At 48.1% G+C, this 16,989-nt stretch overlaps 1 protein-coding gene and 1 long non-coding RNA gene across 2 annotated transcripts; both read left to right on the top strand.

Moving 5' to 3' along the window:
• Window positions 1–3,909: 3,909 nt before the first annotated feature.
• On the top strand, window positions 3,910–11,882 carry LOC122457259. The gene is made up of 4 exons (XR_006276735.1): window positions 3,910–3,993; window positions 8,377–8,401; window positions 10,915–10,964; window positions 11,851–11,882. It is a non-coding gene; the product is annotated as an uncharacterized LOC122457259 (long non-coding RNA).
• A 2,943-nt stretch (window positions 11,883–14,825) lies between these two features.
• Window positions 14,826–15,341, top strand: MZF1 (myeloid zinc finger 1). Its single transcript, XM_038382237.1, has one exon. The coding sequence runs from the start codon at window positions 14,826–14,828 to the stop codon at window positions 15,339–15,341; it is 516 nt and encodes a 171-aa protein (XP_038238165.1).
• Window positions 15,342–16,989: the final 1,648 nt, after the last annotated feature.

Below are 16,989 nucleotides of genomic sequence, written 5' to 3'. Positions count from 1 at the left end.
GTAGGTGGCAGGCCACTATTGACCTGCCCAGCAACAGAAGCAATTCCCCGACAAGTTCAGAGCTGGGTCCCATGACTCTAGTTAGTCCAGGAAAGGGAGGATCCTCTCTCTGCCGCTGCTCCAGGATCTTCCATTAGCCTGGGCCTGGAATTGCTGTCGGTGACTCCTGTGCCAGCTGGGGGCTGGAGGCAGGAGGGGCACAAGGACAAGGAGGATGTTAGAGTAGACGCCGAAGGGGCTAGGGACTGGACACAGCTCCTTAGCTATCAGCTGGTGAGCTCCCTGGGGCAGCGACTGGCCTTCACTGGATGGGCTGCGGGGGCAGGCCGAGGTGTTGGCCGGGCCCTAGAAGCCCTCAATGGCCGGGAGCCGGCCTCGCTGTGGGGTCGCCTCTCTCCCAGCCGTACTGCCCCATCTGTGTCAGCGGAGTGCCCACATCAGGACCCCTTGTTCTAGAAGAGTGCGCAGCACCAGACAATGGGAGCCCAGCTCGGCTGAACCTCCAGCTCTTCCGCAACCCAAATGATCCTGGCTAATGAAACTCCTGAGCACCAGAGAGAGCTCGTCCCGCATGATTGCCCAGCTGGGCTGGAATCAGAGCCTCCATCTGAGACATGGTACAGATACACCCGCCATTTACCTCCTGCCCCATCAATAGCACTGGGCACCACCAATACCCCACTGAAAGCTCTGACGCATTGCCCTTCCCAGGCGCTCTCCATGGCCCCACCCTCTACCTGAACCAGATGTCTGCCCAGCCAGGGGACTCTGTATGGCTCCAGTGCTCTGTTATCTCCCAGTTCCTGGCCACCTGTGTTGTCTTCTGCAAGGACCGGGAGGAGATTTCATCCCAGAAGAGCTTATTGAGGAAACTCACCTATGGCTATGACCTTGTGGTGTCCGGGGGCAGCTTTGGGAATTACTTCTGTGGGTATGAGATCAGGGACAAGGACAACCGAGTGATCAGATCCCAGCTCAGCCCTAACCAGCACCTCAGCCTCACAGGTAAGGGATGTGTGTGTGTGTATCCCAGCTCAGCCCTGCCCAACAACTCAGCATCACACAAAATGGGGAGGTGATTGGCAGAGCGAGAACGACAATTAAATAATAACCACCTGAAAATCCAAACGCCGAAATTCATGAAATTTTGAAATGAAAAATTTCCAACAAAACATCTCTGTTCAAAATTTGACACAAGGAGCCCCACCCCCAATATTCACCATCTCAGCTCAGAAGGCCCAACCCAGACAGGTTGGGGATGGGAACATAATAGAAATGTCAGGCTGCAAGGGACCTCAAGTTGTCATCAAGTCCAGCCCCCTGCACTGAGGCAGGACCAAGTAAACCTGGATCATCCCTCATAGGAATTTGTCCAATCTGTTTTGAAAAACCTCCAGTGACAGGGATTCCACAACCTCCCGTGGAAGCCTATTCCAGAGCTCAATTTGGAAAGTTTTTCCTACTGTCTAACCTAATCCTCCCTTGCTGCAGATTAAGCCCATTACTGCTTGTCCTACCTTCAGTGGGCACTGAGAACAATGGATCCCCATCCTCTTTATAACAGCCCTGAACATATTTGGACACTATTATCAGGTTCCCCCTCAGGCTTCTTTTCTCAAGACTAAACATGCCCAGTGTTTTTAACCTTTCCTCCTAGGTCAGGTTTTCTAAACCTTTCATCATTTTTGTTGCTCTCCTCTGGACTCTCTCCAATTTGTCCACATTTTGTCTACTTTTCCTAAAGTGTCACACCCACAACTGGACCCTGTCCTCCAGCTGAGTCCTCATCAGTGCAGAGCAGAGCGGGACAATGACCTCCTGTTACATACAATGTTAGCCCTTTTCACAACTATCTCACACTGCTGACTCAGATTCAGTTTGTGATCCATTCTAACCCCAGGCCCCTTTCAGCAGCACGGCCACCAGCCAGTTATTGCCCATAGTGTAGTAGTGCTAGGGTAGCGTATGGGCCTGGAGTGGGGCCATGCTCTGCTCTGATCTCTTGTGTATTTATTGCCTAGGTGATGACTCCAACAGCGGTGGTGTCGGGGGTTCCTCCCTACAAGATAAATTATTCTGAAGCGTTTCTTTATTTTGGAGACTCTATTTAGGGAATGGTGGGCTGGGCAACCCCCAGTCTGAGTGTGAGCACCGTGATGGTAGATGTAGAGGAAACACACAACGAAACAACAGGGTCCAATGCGGCATTCTCTCTCCCTGCAGCTCTCCAAGGCTTTAACAAGCATTGCTGATCCAGGCTGCATCTTTGCAGGGCAGGAAAATGGCTCTTTCAAAGGGGGAATCCCAAACCTTTCTGATGGGTGGGAGTTTCATCTGTAGTTCAATGACCCCCCACTGCTGAACCAGCAGTTAGTGAATTATTTCCTCCCTCTGCAATCACTGTATTTGTTGTTACTCTGGAAGGAGGCACCAAATGGCATTATCACACCTGGACTCACAAGTTCTTTCTGTCTGTGTAATTAGTTATTTATGCTCTCTGCTCCAGTCCTGGAACAGAGGTGTCACAAATAGCATGTGGGCAACCCCCTCTTTCAAGGACTCTCAGCCCAGAACAGTGCCTGGTTCACAGGCAGCACCGGTGTCCCAGGAACTGACTTTAGCAGAGCCCAAATCTGACTGTTTGCCCCAGCTGCCCCCAATGTGTCTGCATCAACAAACCAACACCCAAGGAGTATGCCTGCAAAGGCTATGTGCAGAGCTTGCATGGAAAGGTAAAGATGGAGTCAGACTTTGTATAACTCTTGTCAGAGCGATACTAATTTTATCTGTGCCTCAAGAGCTCCTGGGAACACAGAATTTCTGTCCTGTGAGAAATTCTGACCTTTTACATTTTATTTTCATCTTGAATCAGGATGAAAAGTCAAAATTTCAAATTTTGCAAGGAACAGAAATTCAGGAACATTTCCATTCCGAAAGACTGAAGAGCCTTGTCGAAAGGTTTTGATTTTGAAGAAACAGCATTATCTGATGGAAAATTCTTCCACTGGATATTTGTAGACCAGCTCTGCACATGTCTCTGCATGCTGTACTGATCTCTGGAAAGCTCTCAAGTGTGTGCTCGAGTCCAACCCTATCCAGGACAGCACCTATGTATGTGCTTAACTTTAGGCACCTGCTACAGTCCCATTGCTAAAACTAAAATGGTCGTTTGAAGTTAAGTTTGTACCTCAGTGCTGCCCTGAAACATGATGCTTCCCTGAAGCAGGGCAGTTCCCATATGGATGTTTCCTGCCTTGAGGAACTTGCCCTTAGAGCTGGGGGGAAATCCAGGGTTATTGCCACAAAAAATTGTGAAGAAAACTATTTCATTCAAAACTTGTTATGGAAAATGTCAGTGTTTTGATGAAAAAATATTCATGAAACTCAACAAAAAATTTTTGTTTTGACTAGACAGTTTCTTTTTTTGGGAGAGCAACAAAACAAAACTATCAGTTAGAAACAGAGAGAGTTTCACTTTGTTTAGTTTCAAAGCTAATGGACATTTTCCTTCCATTTCTGGATTTTGAAAACCAAAATGAGACAAAAACTGTCAATTCAAAACAAAACAAAACGTTGTCTTTCATTTCCAAATTATTTTTGTGGAAACAAAACAATTTCCAAACAATTCCTTGTGTGTGAATTGTTTGGGAGAAAGATTGTGATTTCAATTAAACTGTGTTTGGATTAAAAAAAAAAGTTTGGCAAAAACAAATGTGGAAAAACTTCAACAAACTTTACTCACAAAGAACAGCCAATGATGTCGTCCAGCAGATAACTGCAGAGTGAGCTCCCCGGGTATATTCATGAGGACATTAGGGGTCACTTACCACGGGACTCCGCCAGCTCCAGCTTGTGGGGACTTGCTGGTGGCTGCTTGGAGAGGCCATTCACATCGAGATTCTTTCCTAAGGCCAGATCTAAAGCTCCTGTTGGGAATTACAATCCCTGCCATCCTGGTTCTGGCTGTGGTGCTTTATCTGCTGGGAAAGAAAGGTGGGTATGAGAGTGAGGCCAAAACTTGTTATTGAATGTAGACAGACATGGCAGAGACAACCCCTTAGATACCCTGCCCTAATGTGTCTGGGATGGGGGGAGAGAAATGATCAAAGACATGGTGAAATCGATCATTCATTTTTGGGAGGCTGGTTGGGGAGAAAGATCAAAGGGATGATGAAAGGGATTATCCCTTTGACTCCCTCAGGGAACTGATGGGCAGGATCCCCTGGGAGAATAACATGAAGGGGAAAGGAGTCCAGGAGAGCTGGCTGTATTTTAAAGAATCCTTTTTGAGGTTACAGGGACAAACCATCCCAATGTGTAGAAAGAATAGTAAATATGGCAGGCGACCAGCTTGACTTAACAGTGAAAACCTTGCTGATCTTAAACACAAAAAAGAAGCTTATAAGAAGTGGAAGACTGGACAAATGACCAGGGAAGAGTATAAAAATATTGCTCGGGCATGCAGGAGTGAAATCAGGAAGGCCAAATCACACCTGGAGTTGCAGCTAGCAAGAGATGTTAAGAGTAACAAGAAGGGTTTCTTCAGGTATGTTAGTAACAAGAAGAAAGCCAAGGAAAGTGTGGGCCCCTTACTGAATGAGGAAGGCAACCTAGTGACAGAGGATTTGGAAAAAGCTAATGTACTCAATGCTTTTTTGCCTCTGTCTTCACAAACAAAGTCAGCTCCCAGACTACTGCACTGGGCAGCACAGCATGGGAAGGAGGTGACCAGCCCTCTGTCAAGAAAGAAGTGGTTCGGGACTATTTAGAAAAGCTGGATGAGCACAAGTCCATGGGGCTGGATGCGCTGCATCCGAGAGTGCTAAAGGAGTTGGGGGATGTGATTGCAGAGCCATTGGCCATTATCTTTGAAAACTCATGGTGATTGGGGGAAGTCCTGGATGACTGGAAAAAGGCTAATGTAGTGCCCATCTTTAAAAAAGGGAAGAAGGAGGATCCTGGGAACCACAGGCCAGTCAGCCTGACCTCATTCCCTGGAAAAATCATGGAGCAGGTCCTCAAGGAATCAATTCTGAAGCACTTAGAGGAGAGGAAAGTAATCAGGAACAGTCAGCATGGATTCACCAAGGGCAAGTCATGCCTGATAATCTAATTACCTTCTATGACGAGATAACTGGCTCTGTGGATGAGGGGAAAGCAGTGGACATGTTGTTCCTTGACTTTAGCAAAGCTTTTGACACGGTCTCCCACAGTATTCTTGCCAGCAAGTTAAAGAAGTATGGGCTGGATGAATGGACTATAAGGTGGATAGAAAGTTGGCTAGATTGTCGGGCTCAACGGGTGGTGATCAATGGCTCATATCAAGTGGAGTGCCCCAAGCGTTGGTCCTAGGCCCGGTTTTGTTCAATATCTTCATAAATGATCTGGAGGATGGTGTGGATTGCACCCTCAGCAAGTTTGCAGATGACACTAAACTAGGAGGAGAGGTAGATACGCTGGAGGGTAGGGATAGGATACAGAGGGACCTAGACAAATTAGAGGATTGGTCCAAAAGAAACCTGATGAGATTCAACAAGGACAAGTGTAGAGTCCTGCACTTAGGACGGAAGAATCCCATGCACCGCTACAGACTAGGGACCGAATGGCGAGGCAGCAGTTCTGCAGAAAAGGACCTAGGGGTTACAGTGGACGAGAAGCTGGATATGAGTCAACAGTGTGCCATTGTTACCAAGAAGGCCAATGGCATTTTGGGATGTATAAGTAGGGGCATTGCCAGCAGATTGAGGGACGTGATCGTTCCCCTCTATTCAATATTGGTGAAGCCTCGTCTGGAGTATTGTGTCCAGTTTTGGGTCCCACACTACAAGAAGGATGTGGAAAAACTGGAAAATGTCCAGCGGAGGGCAACAAAAATGTTTAGGGGTCTGGAGCACATGACTTATAAGGAGAGGCTGAGGGAACTGGGATTGTTTAGTCTGCAGAAGAGAAGAATGAGGGGGGATTTGATAGTTGCTTTCAACTACCTGAAAGGGGGTTCCGAAGAGGATGGATCTAGACTGTTCTCAGTGGTAGCAGATGACAGAACAAGGAGTAATGGTCTCAAGTTGCAGTGGGGGAGGTTTAGGTTTGATATTAGGGAAAACTTTTTCACTAGGAGGGTGGTGAAACACTGGAATGCATTACCTAGGAAGGTGGTGGAATCTCCTTCCTTAGAAGTTTTTAAGGTCAGGCTTGACAAAGCCCTGGCTGGGATGATTTAGTTGGGGATTGGTCCTGCTTTGAGCAGGGGGTTGGACTAGATGACCTCCTGAGGTCCCTTCCAATTCTGATATTCTATGATTCTGTGATCATTGTGATTAATTATCTGTATTACGGTAGCACCCTGGAACCCCAGTCAGGGATCAGAGCTCAACTGTGCTAGGTGCTGTATATGACGGGTTGGGTCACAGAAACCCCCTTGGGAGTGCCACCTGATGTGCTGAGACTACCTCTGAGCCCGTTTTCCCTGCCAGCTTGGGACTTCAAAACCTTGCCTGGTTGTGCCAGACATGCTAGCCTGCTACAAACACAGACCCAGGTCTGAACCACATCCCCTAAAAGCTGTAGGCTTAAGTGAAAACAGCTTAAGAAGTGCTCCTGTCTCCAGCACTTAGATACCCAACTCCCCATGGGGTCCAAACCCCAAATAAATCTGTTTTACCCTGTATAAAGCTTATAAAACTCATAAATTGTTCACCCTCTATAACACTGATAGAAAGATATGCACAGCTGTTTGCCCCCCCCCCCGCCCAGGTATTAATACTACTCTGGGTTAATTAATAAGTAAAAAGTGATTTTATTAAATACAAAAAGGATTTAAGTGGTTCCAGGTACTAACAGACAGAACAAAGTGAATTACCAAGCAAAATAAAATAAAACATGCAAGTCTAAGCCTAATACAGTAAGAAAATTTAATACAGATAAAATCTTATCCTCAGAGATGTTTCAATAAGTTTCTTTCACAGACTGTATGCCTTCCTAGTCTGGGCACAATCCTTTCCCCTGGTACAGTCCTTGTTCCAGCTCAGGTGGTAGCTAGGGAATTTCTCATAATTGCAACCCTTTTTGTTCTGTTCCACCCCCTTATATATCTTTTGCATAAGGCAGGAATCCTTTGTCCCTCTCTGGGTTCCCACCCCTCCTTCTAAATGGAAAAGCAGCAGGTTAAAGATGGATTCCAGTTCAGGTGACCTAATCACATGTCACTGTAAGACTTCATTACCCACTTGCCAGCACACAGGTATACAGGAAGATTTACAAGTAAACAGAGCCATTTACAGTCAATTGTCCGGGTTAATGGGAGCCATCAAGATTCCAAGCCACCATTAATGGCCCACACTTTGCATAATTACAATAGGACCTCAGAGTTATATTTCATATTTCTAGTTTCAGATACGAAAATGATACATACATACAAATAGGATGTCCACACTCAGTAGATTATAAGCTTTGTAATGATACTTTACAAGAGACCTTTTGCATGAAACATATTCCAGTTACATTATATTCACACTCATTAGCATATTTTCATAAAATCATATAGAGTGCAACATCACACTGTACATTATTTATTAGGTATATTACTGTCGTGCCCTGGAGCCCCAATCGGGGATCAGGAGTCAACTGCGCAAGCTGCTGCACAGATCAGTAATGAAGGGGACAGACCCTGTCCCAGAGATGGTCACAATCTAGGAGTCAGCCAGGGGAATGTGTACGGATGGAATATCAATACACAGATCACTAACTCTGCAGTTCAGGAAGGCATCCCCTAATGAGGAAGGGCCATCACATCTGTGCCCATGTGTAAGTGCTTTCCTGACTGAGGCCCTAACAACTCTGGAAATAGAGCTCTGGACACAGCTCTGCCTTCCACACACAGCATCCACAGCCCCAAGCTTTCACAGCACTCAAGTCACCTCAACAATCTCGAGATTGGCTTAAAACTCATGGGATTTCCAAGAAGTCATCAGTGTGGGGTCTTTGTATTTGCCTGGGGGATTTGATCTTTGTGGGCCTTTGGGTCACATTTTCAGGCTTTTCTCCCCAAACAGCATGGTTATATTACTTCTTTTTTTTAATGAAAGCTGAGATTCTCACTGAACCCCCTGACTCTCAGACCTGGGGCTTTATGTAGAACATCAAATGCCATGAAACTGATTCTTAAGTCATCAGACTTGGCCACACCGCTCCCAGGGGCAGTCAATGGGGCTGGTGGAGGACAGCGCTGGGCTGGGCCATGGGGATGGGTCTCTGCATTAATATGATGATGAATTTGGACCATGTCACACATTTTCTCTCTCTCTCTCTCTCTCTCTCTCTCTCTGCCCACAAGGAAACATGGCCACATCTCTGATCACATTGTCTCACTGCTTCCAGTTGCATCTCTACCAAGGGAACAAAGGTAGGAGGAGATTATTCCCTCTCCCATCTTGTTTTCTTTCTGGGTCTGTTCTCTCTGAATCAAATAAGGGCCAGCAGCTGCTCCAGAGTCCAAGCGGAGCTCAGCTCTCTTGCTGTGGGGGAGGGAGGGTGTTTCAGTCTGGTTGTTGTGCAGGAATTTTTGAAAAGGCCAGGGAAGGATGGATCCCTGGTTGGGACGGGATCTGGGGATTAGGAGGAGACACTTTAAGGAAGGGTTTTGCCAAAGAGGCGTGTTCCCATCGAATTCACCGGCAGCAGAATGGGCATGTTTGAAAATTGCCCTGAGGTGTTTGAAAGAATGAAAGTGATCCCATTTTACACTCAGGGAGTGTCGGGGCTACTCGTCCACAAAGCAGCATCGACCGACCCAGCCAGTTCCCCAGAACTGTGTCTGTTCTTCTGGGGCGGGGCTAGTAGTGGCCAGGCCTGGCTGGGAAACAAGTCCATCTAGCTGCAGTGGGTAACACGCAATGTTAAATCCATCGGCTGCAGCTGCATGGGCAGCACGGGAGTCCCCCTTTCGGGGAGGCTTTCCCCAGCCCCACCCCTTCTGCCCAAGGCCACTCCCCTCCCCTTCTGCCCCCCCTCCTGGAGCCTAAAGCCCCCCACCATGGCCAGCGGAGCCCCGCCTCAGCCACCCTGAGTCCAGGCCCACTGGCTGGCCCAGGCCACCAGCGACTTTCCCCAGATGTCCCAGGCTGCTAGCTGACCGGCCTGCCTGCCCTAGCCTCAACCCCAGCTGGCTTGGGGGGAGAGGCTGAGTGAGGGCAGGAAGAGGAGCAGCATGGGCAGGGCCATAGGGGAAGAGCAGGATGCAGGAAAGGGGCCTTAGGGCAGAGTGTGGGTGGGGCCTTGCCCAGCTGTTTTGGGAGGCTTAGCTTCCCCTGGCCTATGATACCCACCATCCATGTATAGCTGGTTTAGTGCCAGGCAAGGCGCGTCCACACATGGACTTGCCCCGAAACACCCACAGTGGGTTCACTCACAGAATTCATGAATTTGGTGCAGGTCTGTGGGGGGTGGCCAAGGCGCTGCCCCCTCCCCACGCCTGCTGGGGAGAGCTGGGCAGCAGGGACGCCTGTGGGGATTCAGAGCACACTGTACATGTGAATAACACACAGGGCAGAGGGGGAGCTTCCAAGTGCTCCTGGCTCCCTGTCTGCCCAGCACCACACCCAGAGACCCTGCAAGGACCCTGCAGAAAGTCTTTAAGGGTCACTTCCCATTGCTTTGCAGCCAGCACCTGCCACTCAAGGTTCCCTTGACTAATGCTGCCTTCCCCCTCTGTCCCTTCTGTAGCCTGCTGGGCTCACTGCAGCCTTCCTGAGGGCCACTGGGCCCATATGCTCATTCTAAGCCCTGAGGGTGGGGCAGAGAGAGCCAGGTGGGAGACCAAGGAGTCCATGGGGTGACCAGATGCACACAGAGAGGGAAAGGTGAATGGAGAGACTAGAGGCAGTTTCCAGGCTCTGGCAGTGTTCTGCCCAGACTGGGTTCCCAGTGCAGCGACTCTGCCAGTAAAACTGGTGGGGGTAGAGAGGACACGACACACAGACCCTCAGTGCTGAGAGCCCCCACCCTGACTCCCAGCTGTGTATGTTCCCTGCCTGCCTCCAGTGCTCCCCACCCCTAGGGCTCTGTAGCTGCCTCTCCCCAAAGATTCCTTCCTTCCCTGCTCCTCCCATATGACCATACTGTCCCACCAGACACCCCCACCCTGCCTTCCTGTGTCATGGGAGCTGGTTAGCAGACTGGGCCTGAAAGGGGGCTCTGAAGCTGCATTTCCACATTATGCAAAGACATTAAAGTCGAGCCTTAAGGACCTTCAGCCTTTTTACATTGTGAGCAGCCCCGGGCCAAAAATCCAGTTTTATTTGCGTTAAAAAAATTCAAATAAAAATTTTCATCAAAACTATTCACAGAAAATGTGGGGTTTCAAAGTGAAACAAATCAAAATGTCCATTTGAAAGAAAACAAAATGAACATTTTGTTTAAGATTTTTTTCACTAAAAATTTCATCAAATCAAACAATTTTGGCCAAACTTTTGACTTTGGTTAAAATATAGTTCATGAAAAAGATTCCTGTTGAAAAATGTCACCCAGTTTTAACTTTGTGAAAATGACAGTGTTCTCTTCAACTTCTATCCTAATTTGTCATGGATTTTCGGTTCCCCCCCGAATCTTAACTCCATGCTAACATAGTGGGGTTTGGTGGTTGGTTTCTGGCCATTTGCTGAAGTAGAACAGGATGTTCAAGTCTCATCTTTATTAGACTTTCCCTACATAAATGGTGAAGCCGCTACCTTCCCTGATTATCTTGAAGTAGGGTTTGCTGCCTTTCCACGGAGTGTGAGCTGAATCCTAGTAGGAAAACCAGCCATGGGAAGAAATCTACTCACAGCTGGATCTCTGAAACCTCCTCCGTGTAACTAAGGTGACAGTGAGAGAGCATGTGGCATCACTGGTACCCCCTGTCCTTATTTCTCCCCACAGGGAACAAGTCCAGTGCGACACCAGCAACACTCCTGAAGATCATATTGAATGTAAGAGCTTTTGGAGAGTATTGGACTTACTGGGGTCACCTGCACATGAGGGAGAAATGTGGGGGCTGGGAGTAAATGTGTTAATTGGTGGGGGATGGACAGATCCCAGATCAGACTGTCTGGCCAAGAATTACAACAACAAACTGCCTGTGATCAAAGTGAATGAGGAGAAAAAGCTCTTGTGGTCTCAGGGCTTTTGCATCTGAGTTCCTGAGGTTCCTTTGTCCTACCCTTTGCCTGTAATCCCCAGTCCTGCATTGCTGTAGTTTAGGGGACTGAGGCAAAATGTTACCACTTCCCTTCCTTCATGGAAAGGACACATCCCAGGGAAAGCTCCCATTGGAAAGTGTCCCACCCCCTCCACTGGGAGCTGGGTCCAAGATTGCCTCATAGGCATAGTTTAGGTGCTTCATCCTCCTGGTCTCTTCTTTGAACCAGGCTGTCTGACTCTCCCATTTTCTGCACCACTTTCTCCCCTCTTGGAAGTAGTACATCATGGGAGTCCCTAGTTGCAGTGAATCATGGGAGATGAAGTCCAGCCTGTAGAGGAGAATATGAGCATAAGGCACTCATTTTTTGAACAAAATCTTGAAGTTTTCTGCCAAAAGCTGACCCTGTTTCTGACAAAAGAGCTCTGTGGAAACCCAGACAGACAGTTTCCACTGAACATCTTCAACAGCCGTATTAAATCCTTCTGCTTTGGTATCCCCTAGTGACCCTGCTCAGGATCAGGCTCCATTGTGCTCAGTGCTGCCCATGGGGGAGCCCTGCCCTGGCTGGGAGAGGGGTGGGAGCCATGGGGTTATAATTCATGCTCAGTGAGGTGCCTTCCCTTAAGGGTATTTACAGCCACGTGACAATGTGTAACTGTCATACTCTTCCCCAGATGCCTTGGTGAATTGGCTGGGAACCTCCAGGGTGAGTGACAGCTTTTATTAACGACAAAGTGAAGTGATAGAAAAGAGCAATTTCTTTGCCTGTTCCAGCTCGGCAGCAACCTGAGGGCTTGGAACATGGATTTACTCAGGATTCGGGTTGTGCCTTTACCCTAGTCTCACTGCTGGGGTCACAGATCTCCACCCAGGAGCAAGTAGCTGCCTCCCATAGCTGCTGTTAGCCTGGCCAGTCAGGCCCTACCCCCCATGGACACACAGACACGCATCCAGGCAAGAGGAAAACATCCTTCCCAAACTCCACACCACGGTGATAGGGGAGATACCTCCACAGCCTGAAAATCTATCTGGCTAAAGAGGGGCTTTCCCCACCAGCCTCTGCAGTCAGACAAATAATCAAGGCAGAGATGTTCAAGGTTAAAAGTTCCCATTAAAACTCCTGGGAGCTGGACATTCCAATCCCCCAGGCAGGTTTGAAAACCTCCTTCAAAATAAAAGGAGTACTTGTGGCACCTTAGAGACTAACAAATTTATTAGAGCATAAGCTTTCGTGAGCTACAGCTCACTTCATCGGATGCTCCCGATGAAGTGAGCTGTAGCTCACGAAAGCTTATGCTCTAATAAATTTGTTAGTCTCTAAGGTGCCACAAGTACTCCTGTTCTTTTTGCGAATACAGACTAACACGGCTGCTACTCTGAAACCTCCTTCAAAATGTTATCCAAGTGGGAATTGGTTCTTGTGAGACAGATCCTATTAGTAAAGCCCCAGCACCACTTGCTGGTAACCCTCCCCATCACAGCCCTACCAAAGGGGAAGGAAGACAGGCAAGGGGTGAAATCCTGGGAGTTTCCCATTGACTTCAATGGGGCAGGATTTCCCCCAATAGGTTTGTATGGGATGTAGGTGTCAGAGGGGCGTGCACGGTCTCACACTGCTAGCAGCTGCTGTGCGGTGGTGTACACACCCTGGGTATCATGTTAGTGGCAGGGAAAGCTGCTAACACAGAGCTTCCTTCCACCAATTGCTTCCTTGTGATAATTATTTGTCCATACTCTGGCTGATATTGTCAATGAACAATAACCTTGGATTTTTATTTCTCCTCCTCTAAAGATCCATGGGAGGAGTTTGGGTCACTGAAGTTCTGTCCTAGTATTATTATTATTTTTATTATGTAACATTTTATTGAGCATTTAAAGCAGTGTCACAAAGGGAGGAGGTGTGTTCTTCTATCATGGAGGTATAGCTGGTCTCCTCAGAGTTAAGGTTGAAGTTAGCATCCCGTTATAGTCTGATTTTCACACACACACACAAATCTATTCCAGTGGATATGAAATTTGATAACTATGTCTCATCACTGTGTAGATCCTGTCCCGAAAATTTGGGGCAAAGAACTCAAGTGATCTCAGAGAGATGGAGTCTCGTTCACTTTCTGGAGATTTTGCTAGTATTACTTTGGTTGTTCTTATACTAGCAAATGCCAATTTATCCCTTAGAGATTTTAGTAAATGACTGTAGGACAGGGTATTACTTACAGAGATATTTATGACTCGTGAATTCAGAAGCTGGTTTAACCCCATCAAAATTATATACATAGGTTCCGCTTTGACCCATGATGGTCCCTTCTGACTTTAAAGTCTATGAGTCTATAATAACACCCCATCGCAGGGAGAACCTGGCACTACCTGGATGGGTCGGCGGGCATGGAGAGAAGATGAAGGGCTCCTCTGCCCAGTTGGCAGGTGTCAGGGCAAAGCCCAGCAGTCTGGGGAGCAGAAAAGGGCCAGGCCAAGGCTGGGGAGGGGGAAATCTGAACTGGCTGCCTCAGAGGGGCTTATGGAGGATGTGTAGTCGTTGGTGTTTCCCAGCCTAGATGCCCATTAGAACAGCTCCTGATGTACGTACAGCAGTGCTTTCAGATGGACATTTTCTGGCTTCATTTCTCTGGCTTTAGGCTGGTTAGTCAAAAAAGTAACATTACTGTGGTTTATCTTAAAGCATCCACGGTCCCAGAGAGAAGAGACACCGACATACGCGACCATTGGTCTGCAGTGGGACAGATGTCATTAATGCTCCAGTTGCTGAAATGCAGGACTCGTCAGTGTGCAGCTGAATCACAGAACCTCCCAAAATCAGAGGCAACTGTAGAGGCCATGCAGCAAGGCATTGGGGGACCTTCTCTGGGGCCACATCTGGACAATGCACAGCACCCTAAAGTGCTGTAGGACACTGGAATATTCTTAGGGCAAATGTTGCCTGTTTTTCTTTTGGAAAAAAAGTTTCTTCTGAATAAAATTGGGAGACTTCATTACCCACTTGCCAGCACACAGGTATACAGGAAGATTTACAAGGAAACAGAGCCATTTACAGTCAATTGTCCGGGTTAATGGGAGCCATCAAGATTCCAAGCCACCATTAATGGCCCACACTTTGCATAATTACAATAATTACATGTTATTGTAGGACAGGTGCCGGGATCCTGAGCAAAGCCGAGATACAGCCTCATGAGGAAGGGCCTGAAAACCTGGAGCTGCCTGACATGTTACAAGGGGGATCAGCAGAGACTGCTTGCCAGAGTCCTGAGCAGGAAGAAGCCAGCGAGAAGTAGAAGAGGAACCAAGTTTGGAATGTGTCAGATCCCTTAGGGGAGTGCGAGAACAGATTCAGACTTCCCCAGCCACTTCCACAGGGCAGACCTGGGACTATGGGAGATCTTAATAGCCAAGAGAAACCCCATAAATGTATAGACTGTAGGGAAAACTTCCATGAAAAGCAGGAACTCTTGGCCCATGGGAGAGTCCACAGAAAGGAAAGATCCCATCCCTGTGCTGAATGTGGGGAGAGGTTCAAGCATCAGTCAGAGCTTTCTGAACACCAAAGATCCCACACGGGGGAGAGCCCCATTCCTGTGGAGAATGCGGGAAGAGCTTCCGGCATTTGGCCACGCTTGCTGCGCATTGCCAAATCTACATGGGGGAGAGACACCATCTCTGTGGTGAGTGTGGGAAGAGGTTCAGCTGCCCCTCAGATCTCAGTGAGCACCAAAGGTTGCACGCTGCTGAGAGGCACTATTCCTGCCCTGAATGCAGGAAAGGATTCAATCACCCCTGCGAACTCAGCAGGCACCTGCAAATGTACACGGGTGAGCACCCCTTCCCCTGCCCTGAGTGTGGGAAGGGGTTCAGCCAGAGCTCGGATCTCAACAAGCACCTGCGGGTGCACACGGGTGAGCGGCCCTTTCCCTGTGCTGAGTGCGGAAAAAGGTTCAGCAGTAGGTCGGATCTTAACAAGCATCTGCGGGTTCACACGGGTGAGCGGCCCTATCCCTGCACTGAGTGTGGGAGGAGCTTTAGCCAGGTCTCCACACTCACCCTACACCAGAAAACCCACACTGGAGAAAGACCCTACATCTGCTACCTGTGTGAAAAAAGGTACACACACCCATTAAACCTCGTTAAACACAAGAGAATCCACATGGGGGAGTGACCCTGGGGAAGGCTTTAGGAGGAGAGAGCCTCTGGTGTGCTGCCAGAAAATCAGCAGCATCATGATGGCAGATCCTAAGGGACAGAGCCTCCTTGCAGATCGAGTGCCACCCAGACTGATTTCTAGCTAGAGCCTACCAGAGAATTCAGCTAGACAAGTGAGACCTTCCCAGACGTGGACTTCGCTCCAGACATATGTGTATAATAATGTGAAACTGAGGAACAGGAACCACTACTACAGAGTTTGAGAGACATTGGCCCCTGCCCCCGACTCCCACCATCTCCTCCCAGAACCAGTGGTTTAAACCACTGGTTCTGGGAGGAAGGGCTTCCTCTGAGGAGTTGTCCAGTGCCAGAAATCCCCCAGAAGCAATTAGTCCCTTACTTGCTTTTTACCAATCATGGGGTAGCTTGTCTCTTCCCTGCATCCGTGTGAACTTATTTTGTTCCCTGCTCTGGCTTCCTCGGTGGCTGGGATGGAGCCTACTTGGGGCTCTCTGCATTTGGGTAAGGGAGGTTTCTTTAGGTGTGTTTGGGATTCCCCCGGGACTTGCTAGGGCTGTGAGCAGGAAGAGGTAGAGAAAGAGTTCGTCCCATGGGTTGGGGAGGCCCCAGCATCCACCTGAGAGATGGCTCCGAATCTTGCACCACAGAGTCAGGTAAGATCTTTACAGATTCCAGACCTGATTGTCCTCTTACAGCAGTTTTACATTGTCATTCTCTTGACTTCAGTGGAGTTACTCCTGATTTACAGCAGTGGAAGTCTGGGCAGGACCAGGACCAGCATCCCCTGGAAGCGGAGAATATATTTTATTCCTGTCAGGATTCTCAGAGCCCCCGCCTAAGTGATTTGAGATATAGATGTGGCCTTTGGGTAGAATCAGGCTGTTGGTGTCTGAGGACTGTTTGGAACTTCCCAGCAGATTTAGGATCTCTCCTAGATCCCTCCTCCCATAGACTCTTCTCATGGGAGCCACGTAGTAGTTCTGAATGGTATTTTAATCCTACACTTCTAGGATTGCTGACCATATTTCTGCAAAGGAAGCAATGCTGTGATTTGCATGGGAGGTGCTTTCAGGGTTCCTGCAGCTCATTGGCCCAGGCAGAAAAGTTACCCGGTTCCTTTGGCCTTTATTTTATTTTCAGAGCATATTTTTTGGCAATTCATGTTGTACTGAACATGACCACAGTCCCTTCTCTTACTGCACCCTCTCCCCAAATACTTGATCCTGAACCAATTACAGCCTGCCTTTTAATGTGGATTTGATTGTTTGGTATCGTTAGGCCCGATATTTCCTTCCCTGATTCATTTAAAACTCCAGTTGCTAACGGAAAAATCAATTACAACCCTAAGATTAGGAGAGACCCTGAATTTTCCCACTTTCAGTGACTTGAAATGTTTGCAAACTCTGGCTTTATTGAAACCAGCTTAGGAAAAGGTTGTTCAGGATTCAAAATAAATGACGTCTCCTCAGCACCAATCCTCTCCTTGTATGTGTTCATCTACTGATTTCTTGTGGTGTTGGCATTCACAAATGCAGATCCAGAGGATAAGGGTCTGTCTACACAGAGTCGGGAGCACTAAGTAACAAGATGATGGGTTACATGCCTCAGAGTGGCTTTAGGCTATGTCTACACTATGCACCTTT

Source organism: Dermochelys coriacea, chromosome 23, assembly GCF_009764565.3.
Source record: "Dermochelys coriacea isolate rDerCor1 chromosome 23, rDerCor1.pri.v4, whole genome shotgun sequence".
Taxonomy (NCBI): domain Eukaryota; kingdom Metazoa; phylum Chordata; order Testudines; family Dermochelyidae; genus Dermochelys; species Dermochelys coriacea.
The sequence above is the reverse complement of the archived record's forward strand: the minus strand, read 5'-3'. Positions and strand labels throughout refer to the sequence as shown.